This window comes from Phocoena sinus, chromosome 5, assembly GCF_008692025.1.
Source record: "Phocoena sinus isolate mPhoSin1 chromosome 5, mPhoSin1.pri, whole genome shotgun sequence".
Classification (NCBI taxonomy): Eukaryota; Metazoa; Chordata; class Mammalia; order Artiodactyla; family Phocoenidae; genus Phocoena; species Phocoena sinus.
Genome location: NC_045767.1, coordinates 4,280,828 through 4,299,398, shown reverse-complemented (window position 1 = coordinate 4,299,398; position 18,571 = coordinate 4,280,828). Strand labels below are relative to the sequence as shown.

Below are 18,571 nucleotides of genomic sequence, written 5' to 3'. Positions count from 1 at the left end.
CGAGAGCCCGGGAGGCCGAGCCTGGTGCATCTTGGATGCCAAGCTGAGGAGCTCGGGCAGGATTACCGGGGCCAGAGGGAGCAGTTGAAGGCCTTTGCTTGGGGTGAGGATGGAGGTGCGTTCTGTTGGAAGTGAGTTTTAAGTTAGGGGAGGCGGGGGAGCCTGGAGGCGGGACAGAAGAAGGGAGGAAGAGCAGGGCCTGAGCCGAGGCCGCAGAAGTGGGTGGAGGGTGAGGGAGGGGCGCTGGCGAGGGCGGGCTGGGGCCCCAGGGCAAGTGCTGCAGGACCAGGGACCGGCAGAGATCAGAGGGGCCGGATGCGGCGACAGGGCAGCTTTAGGGAACCTGTCGGACCTCGGAGTATACTTGGCAGGCTTCCAGAGAGTTCCGGGGTGGAGCGGTAGACCGGCAAGTCTTCTCACACAGTGGATGTGGTGGCCTGGGGAAAGGCTGGGATGTCACCCGCAGGGGGCCAGTTGAGAAGGCTGGCGGTAGCCCGGGGCACAGAGGGAGCAGTGCCTCAGGCCCCACTGCAGGAGGAGTGTCAGCTCCGGGGTCCCACAGTCCCGCCCGACCCCCGGCCTCTCTCGTTACTTAACTGTGGCCTGAGCGAGGGCCGTGGAGCCTCTCTGAGCCTGTTTCCTCATCTGTCTACCCAGATGGTTAGCCTTTCAGGGCCTTGTAAGGTGATCACCCTACATCCCCCTGCCCCGCCCTGCAGAAGGGGCTCTGCAGAAGGAAAGATGTACTTCGACTGAAAGGCCCTTTTGGGCTCCAGCACTAATTTGCACAGTGAATCTAAAACTGCTGGGAACGTGTAGCTGGTTTGACTTTTTTTTTTTTGCTCACTTTTTTCAGGAGACAAAAGGCTTACTTCTAGAAGGTAAAGTCCGAATGTCACCTGAAACGGGGCTCAGTCCCTTAAATAAAGCTGATTTGTCTGCACCCGTGGGAATGAGCCTTTGGGACTTTCGGCGTTTCATTACTTCTGTTCTAAACCCTGAGACTGTTCTGACTACGCTGAATTCTTGCTGGGAACAAGGATTTGGAGGTCAGAGCTCGTAGCTGAGGCCACAAGTGCTGACGTCACTACAGAATAGTATAGACATCAGGCCGTGAAGTGGCCGCTGCTGGGGTGCTGGGCTCACCTGTCTGGCTGTGCCGGGTGGGAGTGTTTGGGGCCTGCCTGAAAGGCCGCCTTAATTTAACCAACAGATGATTTCTCTACACCATGAACAGTCAACTTTTGCATAGGCTGTGCCTCTGCACCCCTGTTGGTGCGCCTGTGCTGTAATTTGACTAAGAACCCTGGCCTCACAGATTCCCAGGCCTGGGGCCCGTGACCCCTCGGGGAGGGTGTTAGGAGAGGATCACGTGGGACCAGAGTCTCCAGCTTCTACCTTATCTGTTTTAGGCCCCCAAGTTAGGATTCCAGGTTAAAGGGAGGTTTGGAAAACACTGTCTTGGAATAGTGTCTTTCAAACTTTTTTCACCCTGACTTGCAAAAGGAAATAAACTTTATGTTGTGACCCAGTGTGTGGCCATGTGCCCAGCAGTGTAATATGTATACATACATATATGGCTGAGACAGGTGTTTAGAAGCAGCACTTGGCCTTTACTATGTGCAGAGCGCTCTGGGATTTCCTGTTGTTTTTGGTTCATAAAAAGAGCTGGTGCTGATCTACTCTGATGATGTCACGGTGCAAGAGATCAGTGATGGTCACGACGGGCAGTGTGAAGAGCGCTGTCCCGGGGAGCGCTTATCTGTCTTTTTTCTAGGCCGAAGATGGCTGTAATCCAGCGGGGGCAGAGGCCAAGGGGACTCGCACTGATTGACTCCACTGCTTCTCACGTGATCTCATTTAACCCTTAGGACGAGCCCTTGGAGTGAATTGTAACACCTCTGTTTTACATGTGAGGAAATTGAGGCCCGGAGAGGCAGAGCAACCTGCCCAAGGTCACACGGCCAGCTGGGTGGCACCGCTGGTGTTCGTGCTCCAGAGCCTGTGCGCCTCCCCACAGAGTCCTCGCTAAGGGATTTAGTTACAAGGCAGCGTAGCCCACGAGGTGGGTCCCAGCGCTCAGAGACGCATCAGCACTCTGACGAGAGAGCGCACAGTGTGCGTCAGACACGTGGGCAGTGAGTGTGCCGCAGAGCACTGGGCGTCTGAACGGAAGGGGCTCCAAGGATTCCTCTGCCGAGACCTTTGTGATGTGATGCGGTCGGTGCCTGATGCCTCGTGAAGGCTGCCCGCTGTGCTTTGATGCCTAGGCCTCTGCTGCTGTTGGCTTATTCCTGGTGAAGTGCTTGACTGCTTTCTAGAATTAGGACCAAGTGGAACATTGCCTGTATCCGCAGTCCTAGCGCAGGCCTTAGTAACTGTTTGAGTTGAATGCATTCATGATTTATTCCTTGCAGTCCACATTTATAGATGGTCTGCAGTGATTCAGGCTCTTGGTAAAAGCTCCGATCAGAAACAGGGTGGGCAATGGGAAGGAGGCCCAGGGAAAGAGCAGGTGTTGCTCAGGACCTGCCCTAGACGCTGGCATTTCAGAGACATTCATTGCTTTGTTTCACCTTCACAGCATCTGGAGCAGGTCCGTCTTAGCACAGAGGAGGCCACTGAGGCCCCTTACCCAGTGTCACACCCGTAGTGAGCGGTCCAGATCGGTCTCTCTCCAGAGCTTTTGCTGCTTCTGCTACATCACATCACTTTCCCAAAGCCGCGTCTACAGCCCTGACATCAGGGCCTGCCTGAGCTGCACACGCCTGGTGGAGCTGCACTGTGTGTGTGGTCTGCAGATGGCTGACTCTCCTTGTCCGTGTCGGAGGGTTGTGGAGCCCCTGTGGTTCGGCCGCCGAGTGTCCTGGGTGAGCTGTGTAGGTGCTCAGATTAGATGACAAAATCTCCTCTCCTGCCCCGCCGTCTGCCCACCAGAGGCCATCTAGGAATTGTCCTTCTTCACTCCCAGGACAGTTTCTCCACCCCCTGGATTATAACACCGTAGCTTTATAGGACATTGTCTTGACCAGTTAAAGAGTTATTCTTCCAGAATCCTCTTTTCTGTCCCCTCCACCCCAGCAGTTGACGCTTCCGTCCATCACGGCGCCGACCCACTGAGAGGATCGTTGGTTTCTTGCTGCTCCGGTAACAGACTGAGCTTTTTTTTTTTTGTGGTACGTGGGCCTCTCACTGTTGTGGCCTCTCCCATTGCGGAGCACAGGCTCTGGATGCGCAGGCTCAGCGGCCATGGCTCACGGGCCCAGCCGCTCCGCGGCGTGTGGAATCTTCCCGGACCGGGGCACGAACCCGCGTCCCCTGCATTGGCAGGCGGACTCTCAACGACTGCACCACCAGGGGAGTCCCAGACTGAGCTTTGTCAGTCCCCTCTGTGTCCCTAGTGCCTGGCCCCGTGCTGGGCTCAGAGTCCTAGAGCCAAGAATGCATCTGTTCCTGAGGGGCCCTTCCTGGGTTTAAAATCCATGGAGTCCAGCCCGAGGCTCACTCGGTTGCTAGCCTCCCCACGTGGACTGGGGGCTGCCGTCTGCCCAGTGCTACAGAGACTTCACAGCTGAGACTTAGATTCACTTGCTGATGCCGCCTTCCTGACAAGGGGTCTTATTTAGTGTGCTTGTTGCTCTTCTTTGCTCACACGGAGACGGGAGGGTCACAACAGGGTCTTGCCCGCTGTGCTCGTTTTCCTACAGAGTTTCCAGTGTTCAGGCAGAGGACTGACATGTGGTCATTTAACTTACAAAAACATTTCCCACTGCTCTCAAACGGCAGAATTATTCGGAGGCGTGAGTAGGTTTTGTAATATATAATCCTGAATTAATAAAAGAGTCAAGCAGAACTTTCTCTATCCTGATTAATGTTTCTTGAATGATGTTTGGTGATACTTGGAGATCCTGTCATTACACTCAGTCTCTACCTTAAAGGCAGGTTCAAGGTGAAATTACCGCCGGAAGATTTTAGTTTCCATCACATCTTGCCTACATTTCACCATTAGCTTTTATTTATTTATTTTTAAATTAATTGATTCATTTTATTTTTGTCTGCGTTGGGTCTTCGTTGTTGCCACGGGCTTTCTCTAGTTGCGGCGAGCGGGGGCTACTCTTCCTTGCGGTGCGCGGGCTTCTCGTTGTGGTGGCTTCTCTTGTTGCGGAGCACGGGCTCTAGGCAGGCGGGCTTCAGTAGTTGTGGCACGCGGGCTCAGTAGTTGTGGCTCGTGGGCTCTAGAGTGCAGGCTCAGTAGCTGTGGCGCACGGGCTTAGTTGCTCCGAGGCATGTGGGGTCTTCCCGGACCAGGGCTCGAACCCGTGTCCCCTGCATTGGCAGGTGGATTCTTAACCGCTGCGCCACCAGAGAAGCCCCTCACCCATTAGCTTCTAACTTCCGGGTCTGCCTGAGAGCTCCTCTAGGGTGGGGTTGTCTCGCTGAGCTCCCGGCATCCGGAGTAGCATCTGGCCCACGCGGGGGCCTCCTCAGCGCGTGTGGAGGGCTGGAGGAGGGTTCCAAGGCCGCAGGTGGGAAAGCTGCTCGTAGGAAGGGCCCGCACAGCCTGTGGTCACCAGCGCACCGCAGCCTGGCTGAGATGGAGCCTAGGTGCTAATGCAGGGGTCACATTATTTACCTGCTGCTTGGTGCTGGCACCTAAGGTGAGAACACCTTCGGGCTCAAGTTGGAGGGTGCTCTGGGGGCTCAGAGGTGGATCCGGCTGATGGCTTCCAGGATTGGGTCAGGGGTTGGGCTTATTAATTAAGTTTGAACCGAGACACATACAGCTGCCTTCAATTTTTTAATGAATGCAGCTGTGCGTTGGGTGTTTAATGTTGTTTTATTTAATCCTCACAACATCTAAGGAGGCTAGGTAGTTATCTAGCAGCGTCTTCCCTGCTTGTCTGAGTTTCTGGAGCACCATGGTGGGCTTGGGAGTGGGGTTCAGGGCCACTTCCTAAGCCAGCTCTGGGGACGATGGCTCATTCTTAGGAACTGGTCAGGATGGGAAAATGTGGGCACAGCTGGAAATCGGTGATGTCAGGCCATGAAGGTCCACGTCTCTGATCGTGGCTTCTCCATGAGGGAGACTGCTAGGTGACCTTTGCCCTTTTACCTCAGGCTAAGTCTGTGTTCCTACAGCCTCCCTTTATTTGTGGTTTCTTCACCTGTAAAATGGAGATGATTGTACTCAAGGAATAAACTGGATAATCCAGGTAGGAGCTTATAAAGCAGCGCCCAGCCCCGGGAAGTATGTGCTTCCTGGCGGCTCTGTTTTACCTGCAGCCAGGGCCTTTGAGAAGCAGACCACGGTGGGTGTCCGTTCTCCCACCACTGGTTCCTGAGAAGGAGCTTTGCCTCCATGCCTGGCTTTGGAAGTGGTGGGCTCCTTCCCCATCTCCCTTCCCTGACTGTGCTCCCTGTTTGCAGGCAAGCAGTTAGATTAGGCATCACCAGATAAGAATGTTTTCTGGAAATTGTGAAGGCTTGACAGGGAAGAAACTGTTCCTCTTACATACATTAAGGGGGAAATAGATACAGACAATTTGTGTTTGTTGTCTTTTATGAGCCTATAGCCACTTCATTGGTTTAGCAATATAAAAAGACATTTTTATGCATTAGTTGAATCGGTACCTGAAACTGTCATCTTTCATATACAGTGCAGTAATATGCAGTGGTCCAGGGGAGCAAAGCAAACGTGTCTTGGGGGAGAAATCCTCGAATTCTCTCTTCTTCCATGGGAGAACACCACCAGCAGTCCCGGGAAGGCCCGTGGGGCTTTCGCCGTCTGCCCCTGTTTCTTCCACACGCATCCTGGCTGGAGCAGGGTGAAGCCCAGAGTCCACCTTGGGGAGCAGACTTGCAGGACTGCAGGCAGGGAGGGCCCTGTGCACACAGCAGCCCTCGTGTTCCTGGGCTGTGGGCTGTGGGCTGGTGCGGCTCATCTCAGCCCCACGGGAGCTGAGTGGCTCTTCACCAGCAGGAATGGAGTCTGATGAACCACTCTTCCAAGAGGAAACCAGGAGAGCATTGTTTCAGTGTCCTGTTCACAGCTGGTTCTGAGTCTAAATGTGTTTTAGAATACAGTCAAACATTTGCAAGCTGCTGGGAATGAATGGTTTTCCAGTGAAAGGGGAGGTGGGAGGAGACGGAGGGAGCCTGCGGACGCTGGAGCACATCCGAGCAGCCCTACTTGAAGGGGAGGGGGGAGAACAGCCTCCCTGCTCAGAGGCTGGCCGTCCAGAGCAGGAGACCGGGAGGCAGTGACCCTGGACTTTTGGTGTCGAGCGGGAGGTGGCCTGGGCTGGATCCCAGGGGCCGGCAGCTGACTGCTGGAAGGCCTCCCAGAGCCTGTGAGGCTCAGAGCACGGAAGGTAGCTGGGGTGGGAGGCCCATCCCCATTCGATGAATGTTATGAAAGGGATGTATGAGGTGCAGTGTGAACATCTAACGGGAGAGACCCAGCCTAGCCCAGGGGCCGGGAAACAGCCTTCCCAGAGAGGGTCATCTAGGCTGAGCTGTGGATGAGTAGACATTTGCCAGGGGAAAATTTTTAAATGTTTTTATTTGAAAGGCACACTTTATTTAAGATATAGTACATTCAAGGCCTTAATAATTCCATTTCAGTACATAAAAAATAGTAAATGATACAGTGTATGGCACAGTTCATACTTTTCTGCATGAAGTATGTGCTTGGTGATCAGTTCTCAGTCTTATTTGACTTTTCAGCAGCATTTGACATTCTTCACTCTCTGATTGTAGAATACTTCCTTTATCTGATACTATCTATACACAAACTCGCCAGCCGAGAGCCCTCTGAACTCCAGATTAATTCATTTATCCGCTTGGATGTCCGGCTTACCAACGTAACATGCCTCAAACTCACCTCCTGACCTTCCTGTCCAAACCAGCAATCCCACATCTCCTTAAACGAGAACTCCATCCTTTGAATTGCATCTTAGACCCCTCCATTGCATTTCCCGTGAGACACATCCGTCGCAGAGTCTGTCCACAGTCTCTCTGCTTCAGGCCACCTCCACTGCTGCGGTGCTGTGCTGCCGTGCTGTGCTGTGTTTCAGTGGTCGCCCAGTGAAGCCTGCGTGCCCCTGCAGGCGCTTCTCAGCGCAGGGGACAGGCCCCTCCCCTGGTCAGATGCTCCACTCATAGAATAAAACCTGCAGGCCTTGTAAACAGCCTGTAAGTCCTGTGTGCTGGGCCCCTGGTCCCCACAGGCACCCTCGTGTTCTCCCCTTGGCTGTTTTTGGCTTCAGCCCAGTGGCCTCCTTGCTCTTCTTTGGGTGTTGCTGGGTTCACTCCTGCCTCAGAGCTCGTGAACTCACCACTTCCTCTGTCTGGGTACTTCCCTGACCCTTTCTCCTGCCTTGCCACTTCCTCTTCAGGGCTTTATAGAAGTGTCACTTTTCAGTGATGCACTCTCCTTGACCGTCCTGTTTACACACCCACACTGGCAGTCCCTATCTCCCACCCCTGCTTCTGTTTAAATCAACATCTGACATTCTGTGCATATCCTTTCCACCCCTGAGGGCAGGGAAACTTGTCTGTTCTGTTCTGTGCTGTATAGCCTCAGCACAAAGAACAGGGACTGGCCTACAGCAGGCTTTGAAAAATATTTATGATGAATGGACTGACCTGATGAGAACCAGCAGGGCTCAGATCTCGGAAGTGACCTCATGGAGTAATGGGATGCCTAGGATGGTTGGCAGGATGGAGCAGGTGGGCATCACAGACATTAAGGATGGTGCTCCCTTTTTGTTTTTCTTTTTGGGGTGGGCGGGGCTTGGCTGTAATTTTTATATCTTATTTATTTATTTGGCTGTGTTGGGTCTTCGTTGCTGCGTGTGGACTTTCTCTAGTTGTGGCGAGAAAGGGCTACTCTTTGTTGCGGTGCGCGGGCTTCTCATTGTGGTGGCTTCTCTTGTTGCAGAGCATGGGCTCTAGGCACACGGGCTTCAGCAGTTGTGGCTCACGGGCTCTAGAGCGCAGGCTCAGTAGCTGTGGCGCACGGGCTTAGTTGCTCCGCGGCACGTGGGATCTTCCTGGACCAGGGCTCAAACCCGTGTCCCCTGCATTGGCAGGCGGATTCTTAACCACTGCTCCACCAGGGAAGTCCGGTTTTTATATCTGAAGTTCATCCTAAGTTCAGGATGAGTTTTTTGAACTTTGAACCGTTGACTTACTACAAATGCTACCTGCAAATAATCCGTATTTGCCAACTCAGTAAAGCAAATGGTTGATAACAGCTTGATTGGTAAATTCTTGTGAATTTTTTAAAAAATGTAAATTGAAGAGGATTAAATTAATCATACTTCTGAGTTCATGGTAAACTAGTGTTACTGTTTCATGCAAGGCTACTCTTGTTTGTCTGTCGTTATTCCTTTTTATCCCATCCCCACTCCATAGACAGTACTTCGAATGTGTTTAATATATATCATTTTTGGTATACATTTTTAAAAAATGTAATAATAAATAACGCTTGTATAGAACTTCTGTTGTGTCCCAGATGAATGTGGCATTCTCCATCATTTGGATGTTGGCTTAATTTTGTAAAGTTCAAAATATATCTGAAGTAGTTTATGAAGACACACACACAAATCTGAACTCAAGAATATTATGTTTGAGAAATGTCTTTTGTTGTTTTTCTCCCTCTTTGCCTATAGCTACGCAATTTTCCCATCTTTTTTTGCTCAAGACTCTGCTTTTAAGATGTAAAGGTTTGATTTCCACTGATGAATTGGCATGGATTAGGTCAGTTCTTTTTCATTTTTTAAAAATAAAATGTCTTCTAGATAGAATGGAGAATGTTCAGACTGAGAGGCGAAACAGATCTCTTGGCTGTCCCTTGAACTGTGTTTTCTAGACTGAGTAATGAGATGGTTTTCTGTCTTTTGAGACAGTAAAACCCTCAGGCTGAAGGTTGGTTGTACCTTTTAAAGGTAGGTTGTCCTCCCCAGCATGTTGCCTGAGGGCACGTGGCCCATTGTGGACATTCAGGGCACGGGTTCAGGGTCTGGTTGTGTCACTGGTGGCGGGAGCTGGAGTGATTTTTCTCTGACATCTGTCTCCCTCTTCCATCATCTGAGTTGAAATCTCGATTATTATGCCTTTCTTGAACCTTGTAAAGCACTGACGGGGGGTAGCCCTGAAGGTTACTGGGTCTCAGCCAGCACGCTGTGTGAACGCTTCTCCACAGAGCATCCTGCCCGGGGGAGGGAGGCAGAGTAGAGAGCTCACGGCAGACAGGGAGCCCGTGCCTGTGAAACCTGTGAGCAGGTCTGCCAGCATGGGGTGACATTTCTTTTATTTTTTTTTAAGGTTTATTATTTATTTACTTTATTCATTACTTTTGGCCCCGTCGTGTCTTAGTTGCGGCTCGCGGGCTCTTGTTGAGGCGTGCAGGCTCAGTAGTTGCCACACGCGGGCTTAGTTGACCCGCAGCATGTGAGATCTTAGTTCCCTGACCAGGGATCGAGCCCGCGTTCTCTACATTATAAGGAGGATTCTTCACCGCTGGACCACCAGCGAGGTCCCGGTGTAATGTTTCTGGTAGGATCTGTTGTAGGAGAGTGAGTCCTGCTGTTAAAGGCCTGGTGACACTACCTCCTGACCAAGGCAGCCCTGCCGTCTGAGTCCAGCACCTGAGCTCAGCTGCCTTCACAGGCCCTGTGGGTCTCGAGTCAGCATGGGCACTGAGGAAATACTGAAACCTGTGGACAAGTGATTTTCCAGGAGGGCTAGAGAACGTCCCCACTTGTGATGAGGACTAATACTGGGAAGAAGGCAGTGAGAACCACTAACACCTGTGCCGTCCTGAAGCGGCTGGGAGTTTGTGGACACACTTCCTAGGCAGAGATCACCAGGTGCTGCGGGTGGAGATGCAGTGGGTGGGGTCCCTGCTCTTGGGCAGTGTCCGTGGGGAGGACAGGAGCAAACAGCTCGCGGTCAAAGCACAGGGGCAGAGCGGGGCCCGGAGCGGGTGGGGGTCAGGAAGCACCCGGAGATGGCACCCGGGCTGCGTCTCACAGCTGCGGGAGGAGGGCGGATTCACAGAGAATCAGCTTGGCCTGCATCTCACCCTGGACTCGCCTTGCTTTGTGACATAGGCCCAAGTCCAGGGTAGAGGTGATTAGACCTATTTGCTCACCTAAGACTGTATTTGTTTGGTAGTTTGATTTGTGATCATCCCAGTTTTCTAAGGGAGTACATATCTGTGTTTCACTTACTTTTTTCATCTGATGGTTTGCATTGCTAAATATAAGATCAATTTCTTGTAATCCACGGTCAAATTTATTTGGAGGAATTTACTCTGTTCCTTTGCTGACCCCTACTGGGAGAAAAGTGTATGGTTCTCTTCAGAAGTAATGGGTACTTGTGTATGCTGAATTGTGTGTGTGTGTGTGTGTGTGTGTGTGTGTGTGTGTATTTTTTGTGGCCACACTGCGTGGCACGTAGGATCTTAGTTCCCTGACCAGGGGTCGATCCTGTGCCCCCTGCAGTGGAGGCGTGGAGTCTTAACCACTGGACGGCCAGGGAAGTCCCTGAATTATACATTTCCGTGTACTGTTTTTACTCCCCACCAGACTCTAAGCTCTGTCTGCCTTATTAACCTTATATCTGGCACTTACCTCAGAGTAATAAGCACACAGTAGGTGCACGGTAAATATGTGTTGTACGTAGAAGTAATTGATGTCTAATTCAGAAACTGTACGCTGTTTGAGATTCTCTGTGAAAGCTGATAAAGCTGTTTTTTGGTTTTCGTTTTTCATTTATTTATTTGGTTGCGCCAGGTCTTAGTTGAGGCAGGAGGGCCCCTTCGTTGTGGCTCAGGGGCTCCTTAGTTGCGGCATGCATGTGGGATTTGGTTCCCTGACCAGGGGTCGAACCCAGGCCCCCTGTATTGGGAGCACGGAGTCTTAACCCCTGCGCCACCTGGGAAGCTCCCTGATAATGCTGTTCTATAAAATGTTTAAATTGACCGTCAGAGTTAATGCAGGCTTAGGGCTTCTCCACCTCCCCCCCCCCCCCCCCCCCCCCCCCCCCCCCGCCCCGCCGCAGTGTAAGTATGAAAGTGACTAACTCAGGGAGCATTTTAATGGATTCAACCTGAATTCAGAGCTCTTTCTTTGTGCCATCCAGAATGTGAACAACTCACACTTTTTTTCCAGGATCTTTACTTTATATAGCAAATCTTTGCCCCTGGATCTGGCCTGTCGTGTGTGGGATGTGTTCTGTCGTGACGGGGAGCAGTTTCTGTTCCGCACGGCCCTGGGCCTCCTGAAGCTGTTCGAGGACATCCTGACCCACATGGACTTCATTCACATAGCTCAGTTCCTAACGCGGCTGCCCGAGGACTTGCCTGCAGAGGAGCTTTTTGCTTCCATAGCTACAGTTCAGATGCAAAGTCGAAACAAGAAGTGGGCTCAGGTAAGCGGGTCCTTTGTTCTCTACTCCGTAGAGTGACGGCTCAGTGGTCTGATTCAGGAAGTGAGCTATGCCGAGTGCCCTTTGAGGAAACAGCCCTCTCTGGAGTAGTTCTTGGGCTGGAAGTGAGGTGACCTGGGCTTGAGGCTCGGCTCTGCCACAGGGGGGTCTTGGGCAGGCGCTTCCTCTCTGGGTCTCTGCCAGAAGAAGGGGCTGGAGAATAAAAGCCTTCCCACCCATTCTGCAGTGGCACTGGGAGGTCAGAACTTCTGGTTTGCCGTCCCAGTACTCTCTGCGTGTCAGATAGTGTTTTGTAAAACAAGCCTTCCCCCCCTTTTTTAAATGTCAGAGACAGTAAACAAAGGGAACTAACTTGTCTCCATCTCACGGATAAACGAGGGAGACCCAGAGAGGTGAACTGTGTGTTCTCAGCAGTTGCAGAGGCAGAGAAGGGTGGGGGGAGGAGGGGGAGGGCGGGAGGAGGGCTTCCCTGGATGTGGGGATTTGTTGCTCCGGCTCTAGCAGCTGTTAGCGGAGCAGCTGAGCCGATAGCGCGGGAGCGCGTCCACCCTGGGCCTGCTTCTTCTAGGTTCCTCTCTTCTCCTCTGGACACCCCTCTTAGGTTTTGTCCCCTGTGGGATTGGCTGTTGTTGTCTGGTTCTAGTCTTGATCATTCCGAAAGGGAAAAAATAAAACCTTGCTTCCTGACTCAGCGTATGCTCAGTCTGCCTGAGCATCAGGTCCTAGGGGAGGCTTGCACTTGCTCAAGTATGCCATACAATGCTTGTTCCTGATTAATCTTTTTTATCAGTAGATTTTAAGTACATTCAAAAATAGAATAAAATAGAATAACGAACCCCCATGTGCCTGTCAATCTCCAGTTTCAGATTTCTGTTTTCAGATGTCAGCAGTAGCTTTATAGTTTGCTTAAGTCAAGATCCAAATAAGATCTACACATTGCAGTTGGTTGAAAGGTCTTTTAAGTCTTTTTTGTGTGTGTGTATAGGCTACCCACCTTTCCGCTTCTCCCTTCCCCCTTTATTTATTGAGGAAACGAGGTCATTTGTCCCATAGCAGCTCCCGCTATCTGGATTTCGCTGGTTCTGTCCCTGTGGTGTTTTTAAAATGTATTCATTCATTCACGCCTGCCACACAGCACGCGGGATCTCAGTTCACGGATCAGGGATTGAACCTGCGCCCCCCGCGGTGAAAGCGCAGAGTCTTAACTGCTGGACCACCAGGGAAGTCCCCTGTGGTGGTGTTTAACGTGGTCCTTCTACTCTGTATATCCTGAAAATTGACAGATCTGAAGGCTCAGTCAGTTTTTATGTTTGGCCAGATTACTTCATAGGTGATAAGACTCTCTCCCTCTGATCTTAGTTAGCAGCCTCTTTATTTTTATAACAGCGTTATTAATTTACATACCATAAAATTCACCTTTTTAAAAGTGTACAGTTCAGTTCCTGTTTACTTATTAACCAGAGAGAGGTTCCCCTCTCACCTGGGCCCTTTGGTCTGCCTCGCGGCTAGTCCTTCCTCACCTCCCTGTCCTGTTACATGATGCTCTCTGGCTGGTGGTCTTCCTTCCTATCTGGGTCTTTTGGGAAGCTGACAGGTGACAGCTGCTATAGTGGGCCCTTGGGTGGTACTGTGAAATGCTCCCCTGCTTTTACAGGGCGGGGTGGCCACTATTTTGTAATTCGTGTGACATGAGTTGCATTTCTGAAATAAATATGTTCAGTTTATAAAAAGGAATGAAGTACTGACTCGTGCTACAACATGGATGCACCTTCAAAACATTATGTTAAGTGACAAAGCCAGACACTGAAGACCACATACTATGTGGTTCCACTCATATGCAATTTCAGAAAGGGAAATCTGTAGAGACAGGAAGTAGATTAGTGGTTGCCAAGGGAATGGGCGAGGTGGGGGGCAGGGCTGTGATAGCTGGAGGATGGGGTGATGAAAATGTTCTAAAATTGACTGTGGTGAGGGTCGCACGTATCTACGGATATGCTCAAAGCCACTGAGCTGTGCACTTTAAGTGGATGAATTGTGTGGTGTGTGAACTGTGGCTCAGCAAAGCCATTAAGACAGCTCAGCTTATGTGTGAGCGGGACTGGCTGTGTAATTACCAGGGGTCTGGCGAGAGGGAAGAGCCTTTCTCTGATTAACGCAGAATGAAAATACGGGGCTGCATCTTGAAATCCTTAATTAGTATTAGTATTTTTCCGTAAGATTACGGAAAAACCCGAAGGAACTTTTTGGCCCTCCCAGTATTTCACTGGTCCTTCCCTCTATCCCCACCCTGGCCCGCATACCCACAGAGACACGCGAAGGGAGAAGGACTGAATCCAGATCTGTCATTTTGCTCCTTGCATTTTAGGTGAAAATTATTGGTTAAAACCAGGTCAAAGGTTATTAAATAGTAGGACATTGTCTAACGGTGGGACAGTAATAGGAGTTAGCCTGATGGTAGGCACCAGCGAGGCTATTTAGTTCCAGGTCCCACGGGAACTGTGCTTTATGCATGTTTCTCTTAAACACTGTGCTTAAGGTTAAGATCCTGGTGAGCTTCACAAAACAGTTAAAGGTTTATGCTTAGCTGAAAGTGTCATTTACTTAGAGGTAGAGAGAGGGACTTTTCTCTACCTTTAGCCCTTCTGCGTAATTTATTTGAAACGCACAGAAGATGTTTCTGCTTTACCCCGTGTACTTTGTAATTCAGTTAAAGTGGCATAGTGCCTGGCCCAAGTAGTTTAGCACAGCTGCTACAGAGAGTCCCTTGGGTTCGAAATCAGACAGATCTGGGTTTGAGTCCATATGAGCTGTTTGGCTTTTAGCAGGTCACTTGTATGAGTGTCTGTTGCTCAGGTGACTTACAGTGTTGTGTGGATTAAACAGCTGCTGTGCTGGAGGTGCCGGTGAGGGCCCTGCTTGGCTAGAGTGGGCGTGCGATAAATGGGGCCTATTGTTACGTCACAGCTGTTATAAAGCAATCAGAGTGGAATGTCATGTTTTTAAAAACAAAGGTGTTAACTAAGAGCTGAGCACCCAGTTGAATGAGCTCAGTGGCCTTGGGAACTCCCAGGAAGGCGTGAGAGGAGCTGATGTCTCCTAGGCCTTAGAAGGATGCACCATTTGCTGGTGGAGAGAGAGGGGCGGGGCAGCGGGGGCAGCTGCGTGAGAAGGCCCCAGAGGATGTTGGCATTCTAGAGTGGGGCGGGCGGGGGCTGGAGCCAGACTGTGGAAGGAACAGGGCCCCGTAGCCCTGCCTCGCCATTGGTACCTGCTGGCTGGTGGGAAGTGGTCGTGGACGTTAGCCCGGCGGCGGCGTGCTCGGATTTCCATGCTGAAGGGTGGGTCTGGATGCAGGCGTGGCAGACGGACCAGAGAGGTGGCAGGTGACAGGAGGCTGTCAGGACCTGTGTTCAGTGTGTGTTGCAGATCACCCACCGATGTGTTCCTGTGATTCCCAGGTACTGAACGCCTTGCAGAAGGACAGCCGGGAGATGGAGAAAGGAAGCCCATCTCTCAGACACTGAGGCGGCAGGTGGACTTGCGCTCGGCACTGAAGCAGTTCTCCAAGTGGCACCTGTGTTGTTACAGGCGGACACACTGGCAGCTCCGAAGAACAGGGGCTGTTTTCACGTTTGATTCCTAATGCTGGAGTTGGCCTTAAACAAAAACAAAACAAACAAAAAAAGTTTTAAAAGAATTAAACCAAGGCTAAGCCTTAAGAAGCTCGGTGGAATGATGGCCATGGCCAACCACTGCATATTCTGCATGGTTTAAAAATAGGGCAGTGGCTAATCCCCTCCCCTCATTTCAGCAAAAGTTAATTAAATTGTAATGCTTTTATGTCAACTAATGGAAAGTACATTACAATTTTTCATAGCCAGGGTGCATGAGAAATGTTATTTGGGAAACCTCAGAGATGTTATTGGCTCATATGTTCGTCAGAAAGGGATTACTGATTTAGTTACCGAGATAATCTTTCGAGGGCCGCAGGTCATGTTTCTAAAGCCCAACTACCAAAGATAACATTACAGGAAAATGGGTTCTCACAGGACAGCCGCTGATGAGTGCGCATGGGCTCCCCGGGACACGATCTGACCTTCAGGTTGACCTTCTACCACGTTGCCTTGACAGAATTCCAGCAGGAGGGCTGACAGTGCATGCTTAGGTTGCAGTGGGAGCCCTGCTGTCCCAGAGGCTGCGCCCACGTTTGTCCAGCAGTGGCGACGGGTCCAAGCAGGAGGAGGTGCGCACGGAGACGCTGCGACAGTTGAGAAGGGCTTCACGCTAGTGGGAAACAGATGGCGGTGGCCTCTCTGAGCCGGAGGGGAGGCAAGAGGGTGTTCAGACCCACCCCCTCGTGCACCCTCCTGGCTCCTGTGGAGGCCGGCGCAGCACGGCGGGGTCGGGGGCAGCTCCCTTGCTCTGCCAGCACACTCCCCTTGTCCCCTAAACGGCAGGTGCAGTCCTGCGTGCGGTGATCCCGCCTCACGCATTTGACTTACAGACGGACGGTTGTAAGGACTGAGGATCCAGCAGCCCGCACGTCTTGTCAGGATTCTCAGTATCCGTGCTGGTAGCCTTTCCCACGCATAGCTGGTTTTCCCCAAGTTCGTGAGCAACTTTTTTGTTCTAGCTTTTCCTTGACTAATTTGGAGAACTTTGTATTGAGAACTTTGGTTATCCAAATTCAAAGACATGAAGAGTTTTGGCACAGAAGGGTCCAAAGGACAGGCCAGTCTCCATGGAAACCGGTTCCATGCTAACGCGTTGGCATGTTGGTCTCTGGCGCGCTCAGTAGGCCAGGTTCAAGGGCACCTGCTGCCCCGCAGCCCTTCTCAGCCATCTGTCCCACCCCCAGGGAGTACCCCCAGCTGACCTGGTTCCTGATGTCGGGAGCGCCCTCGGCTCTGAGAGCATAGCGTGCGGCAGGGAGACGCGGGTTGGGGTAGAGCCTAACTACAGCATTATTTTTATAGGTTTTCTATATCTGCCATATCCGCCGATGACACTTCAGGTACAAAGCAAGGTGCCGAGCCAGTGGCCATCCTCATGCCCCCCGTCCCAGCTCTGTTCCGTGTGTCATTTTTTCCCTCGTGTTCCTGGCTGAACTCTCCAGGGAGGTTGCAGAGCATCTTGCGTACACTGTCTGCCTCAGCCTTTGAACGCTGACTTGCCTGACCTCTTGGAGGAGGTGTTCTGTCTCCACCCAGCTCTCGGCAGCCTTCCAGACACAGCCGTTCCCTGACTTCACGCGGCTGAGTATAACCCAGGCTGAGCCCGGCCTGGGAAATGGGCCGCAAGCCCTGTCACGCCGTTCCTCACGGATGTACTTGGTTTTGTTCCATGACATGGGCTTTCTGTTCTTGAAAGATGTATATATTTTCTTACTGTACATAAAGATGTTCCTTAAGAGGTGACAGAAAGCGATGCAGCAGGGGGCGTGGGCAAGTTATTGAGAATGCGTTTGCTCAACTTCATGTGTAGTCAGACCCCAGCCCTCAACATTATTGTCAGACAGTTTGACATAAATCTCTTCGGATAGCACCATATATGCATTACATTTTTAAACGGGATTCCAGGCCAATCTGGAATACTTCCACATCTTTAGTTCAAAGGAGGTTTTCCTGACCTGTCCAGGGACCACACAAGCTCTTGCTGGTTTGATGCGTCCACTTCAGAGGCCGGGAAGTTCTAAGTCCAAGTCTAGGGTCACTTCGCACCTTTCCGCAGAGGGCTGCCGGACAGCACAGGGCTGTGCTTCTCTGCGTGACCTTCTCGTTTAGGAAAACTGGAAGCAGAAATTGAAGTGCAGCCCCTGGAAGCCTGCCCTCTCCACTTCCCGTGCCATTGATTTTCAGGATGTGAGACTTCAGGTTTGGGACCTCTGTGCAGCTGGCACTTCAGAGTCGGATGCTGTGTCCCCACCAGTCATTGAAATCCCATCTGGAGAAACGTTCACTTTAAAGGGTACTTTTTAACTGCTCAGTTTTTGACTATTTTAAATAGTTTGCTGATAGAAAACCCCTGATAACACTTGCTCTACATATCATGTTTTAATTGCTTGTACAGTTAACCTTTAATTTTATTTAGTAACGTGTATCAAACTAGGGCTTTTTCAATTGTAAATATGTGGTTTTATTAAATAAAAGTCATGTAAAATTGTTACTTACGTTCACGGCAGCTTGGTTTAAAGTTGGAGCTCTCACCCTGAAGTATGGTAAAATCTCGAGTACCATGCTGTTTGAATATTTTAAAATCCACTTACTAGTCTCAGTTAAATAAGGAAGATGGTACAGTTATGGTAATTTAGTCAAGGGCTGGAAAGTTAGCGCTGCACCCCTTCTAGGCGGAGGGGAGCCCCAGCCTTGCTGCCTCTCGAGCCTGAGCGCCCGTGGCTTTAGCCCCTCGTCTCCACGTGTCTGCCACGCTCACCTGCTCACATCCCTGAGCCTGCCGCCCGTGCGAGCAGGTCATCGGGCTTTCTGGGCCAGCCGCCGGGCTCTTGACACTACCTCGACCCTGCTGGGAGCCTCGTAAGGTCAGTGGGCGGCCGTGGCCCCTTCCCGTCTGGGGTGGAGACCAGCAGCACCGCCCGTGGCGGCGGTGGGCTAGGAGCAGGCCGCCAGGTCCCGCAGAGCTGGGCAGAGCGATGCCCACGTTTCGGTGCGCCCTTCCTTCCAGTGCTCGGAGGCGCGCGGCTCATGGGGTGTTTGGGCCCTCACACGGTGCTCAGAAACGGTGCCCTCTCTCCGCGAGTGACCTGCCTCACCGCTCTGGGCCACTGCCCTGTGGTCTCCGTCCTCCGCAGGCTGAGGGTGCTCGAGGGTTGACTGCCGGGGGCTCGCTCACTGCTCCACCCGTGCCGGGCTCTGGGCTGAGTGCTCCGTGGCTGACCTGATTCCTGTCCACGGCGGCTCTGTCACTGCCCCATTTCTGAGGTGTGGCTCAGAAGTGATCTGCTTGGGCCCCTGCAGCCAGTTGGTGGCAGAGCTGGGGTTCAGACTCTGGCCTTGTGGCTCCCCAGCCCTTGCTCAGAAACACCCCTCCCCAGAGAACACGTTGCTCTGGGGCCTTCGGAAGCTTTCCTCTGGGACCTCTGACCTCAGCTCAGAGG

The 18,571-nt window shown here is 51.7% G+C and overlaps 1 protein-coding gene across 14 annotated transcripts in view; it reads left to right on the top strand.

The window, feature by feature from the left end:
* Positions 1–17,626, top strand: part of TBC1D14 (TBC1 domain family member 14) — a 103,084-nt gene extending 85,458 nt beyond the window's left edge. For 12 of the 14 annotated variants that reach the window (XM_032633319.1, XM_032633318.1, XM_032633317.1 and 9 more), the window contains 2 exons: positions 11,181–11,439; positions 14,916–17,626. In XM_032633319.1, the coding sequence (XP_032489210.1) occupies positions 11,181–11,439; positions 14,916–14,981 (325 nt within the window). In that variant the 3' untranslated portion in view covers positions 14,982–17,626. The remainder of the gene's footprint in view (positions 1–11,180; positions 11,440–14,915) is intronic. The other 2 variants (XR_004350073.1, XR_004350074.1) reach the window with 1 other exon arrangement.
* Positions 17,627–18,571: the final 945 nt, after the last annotated feature.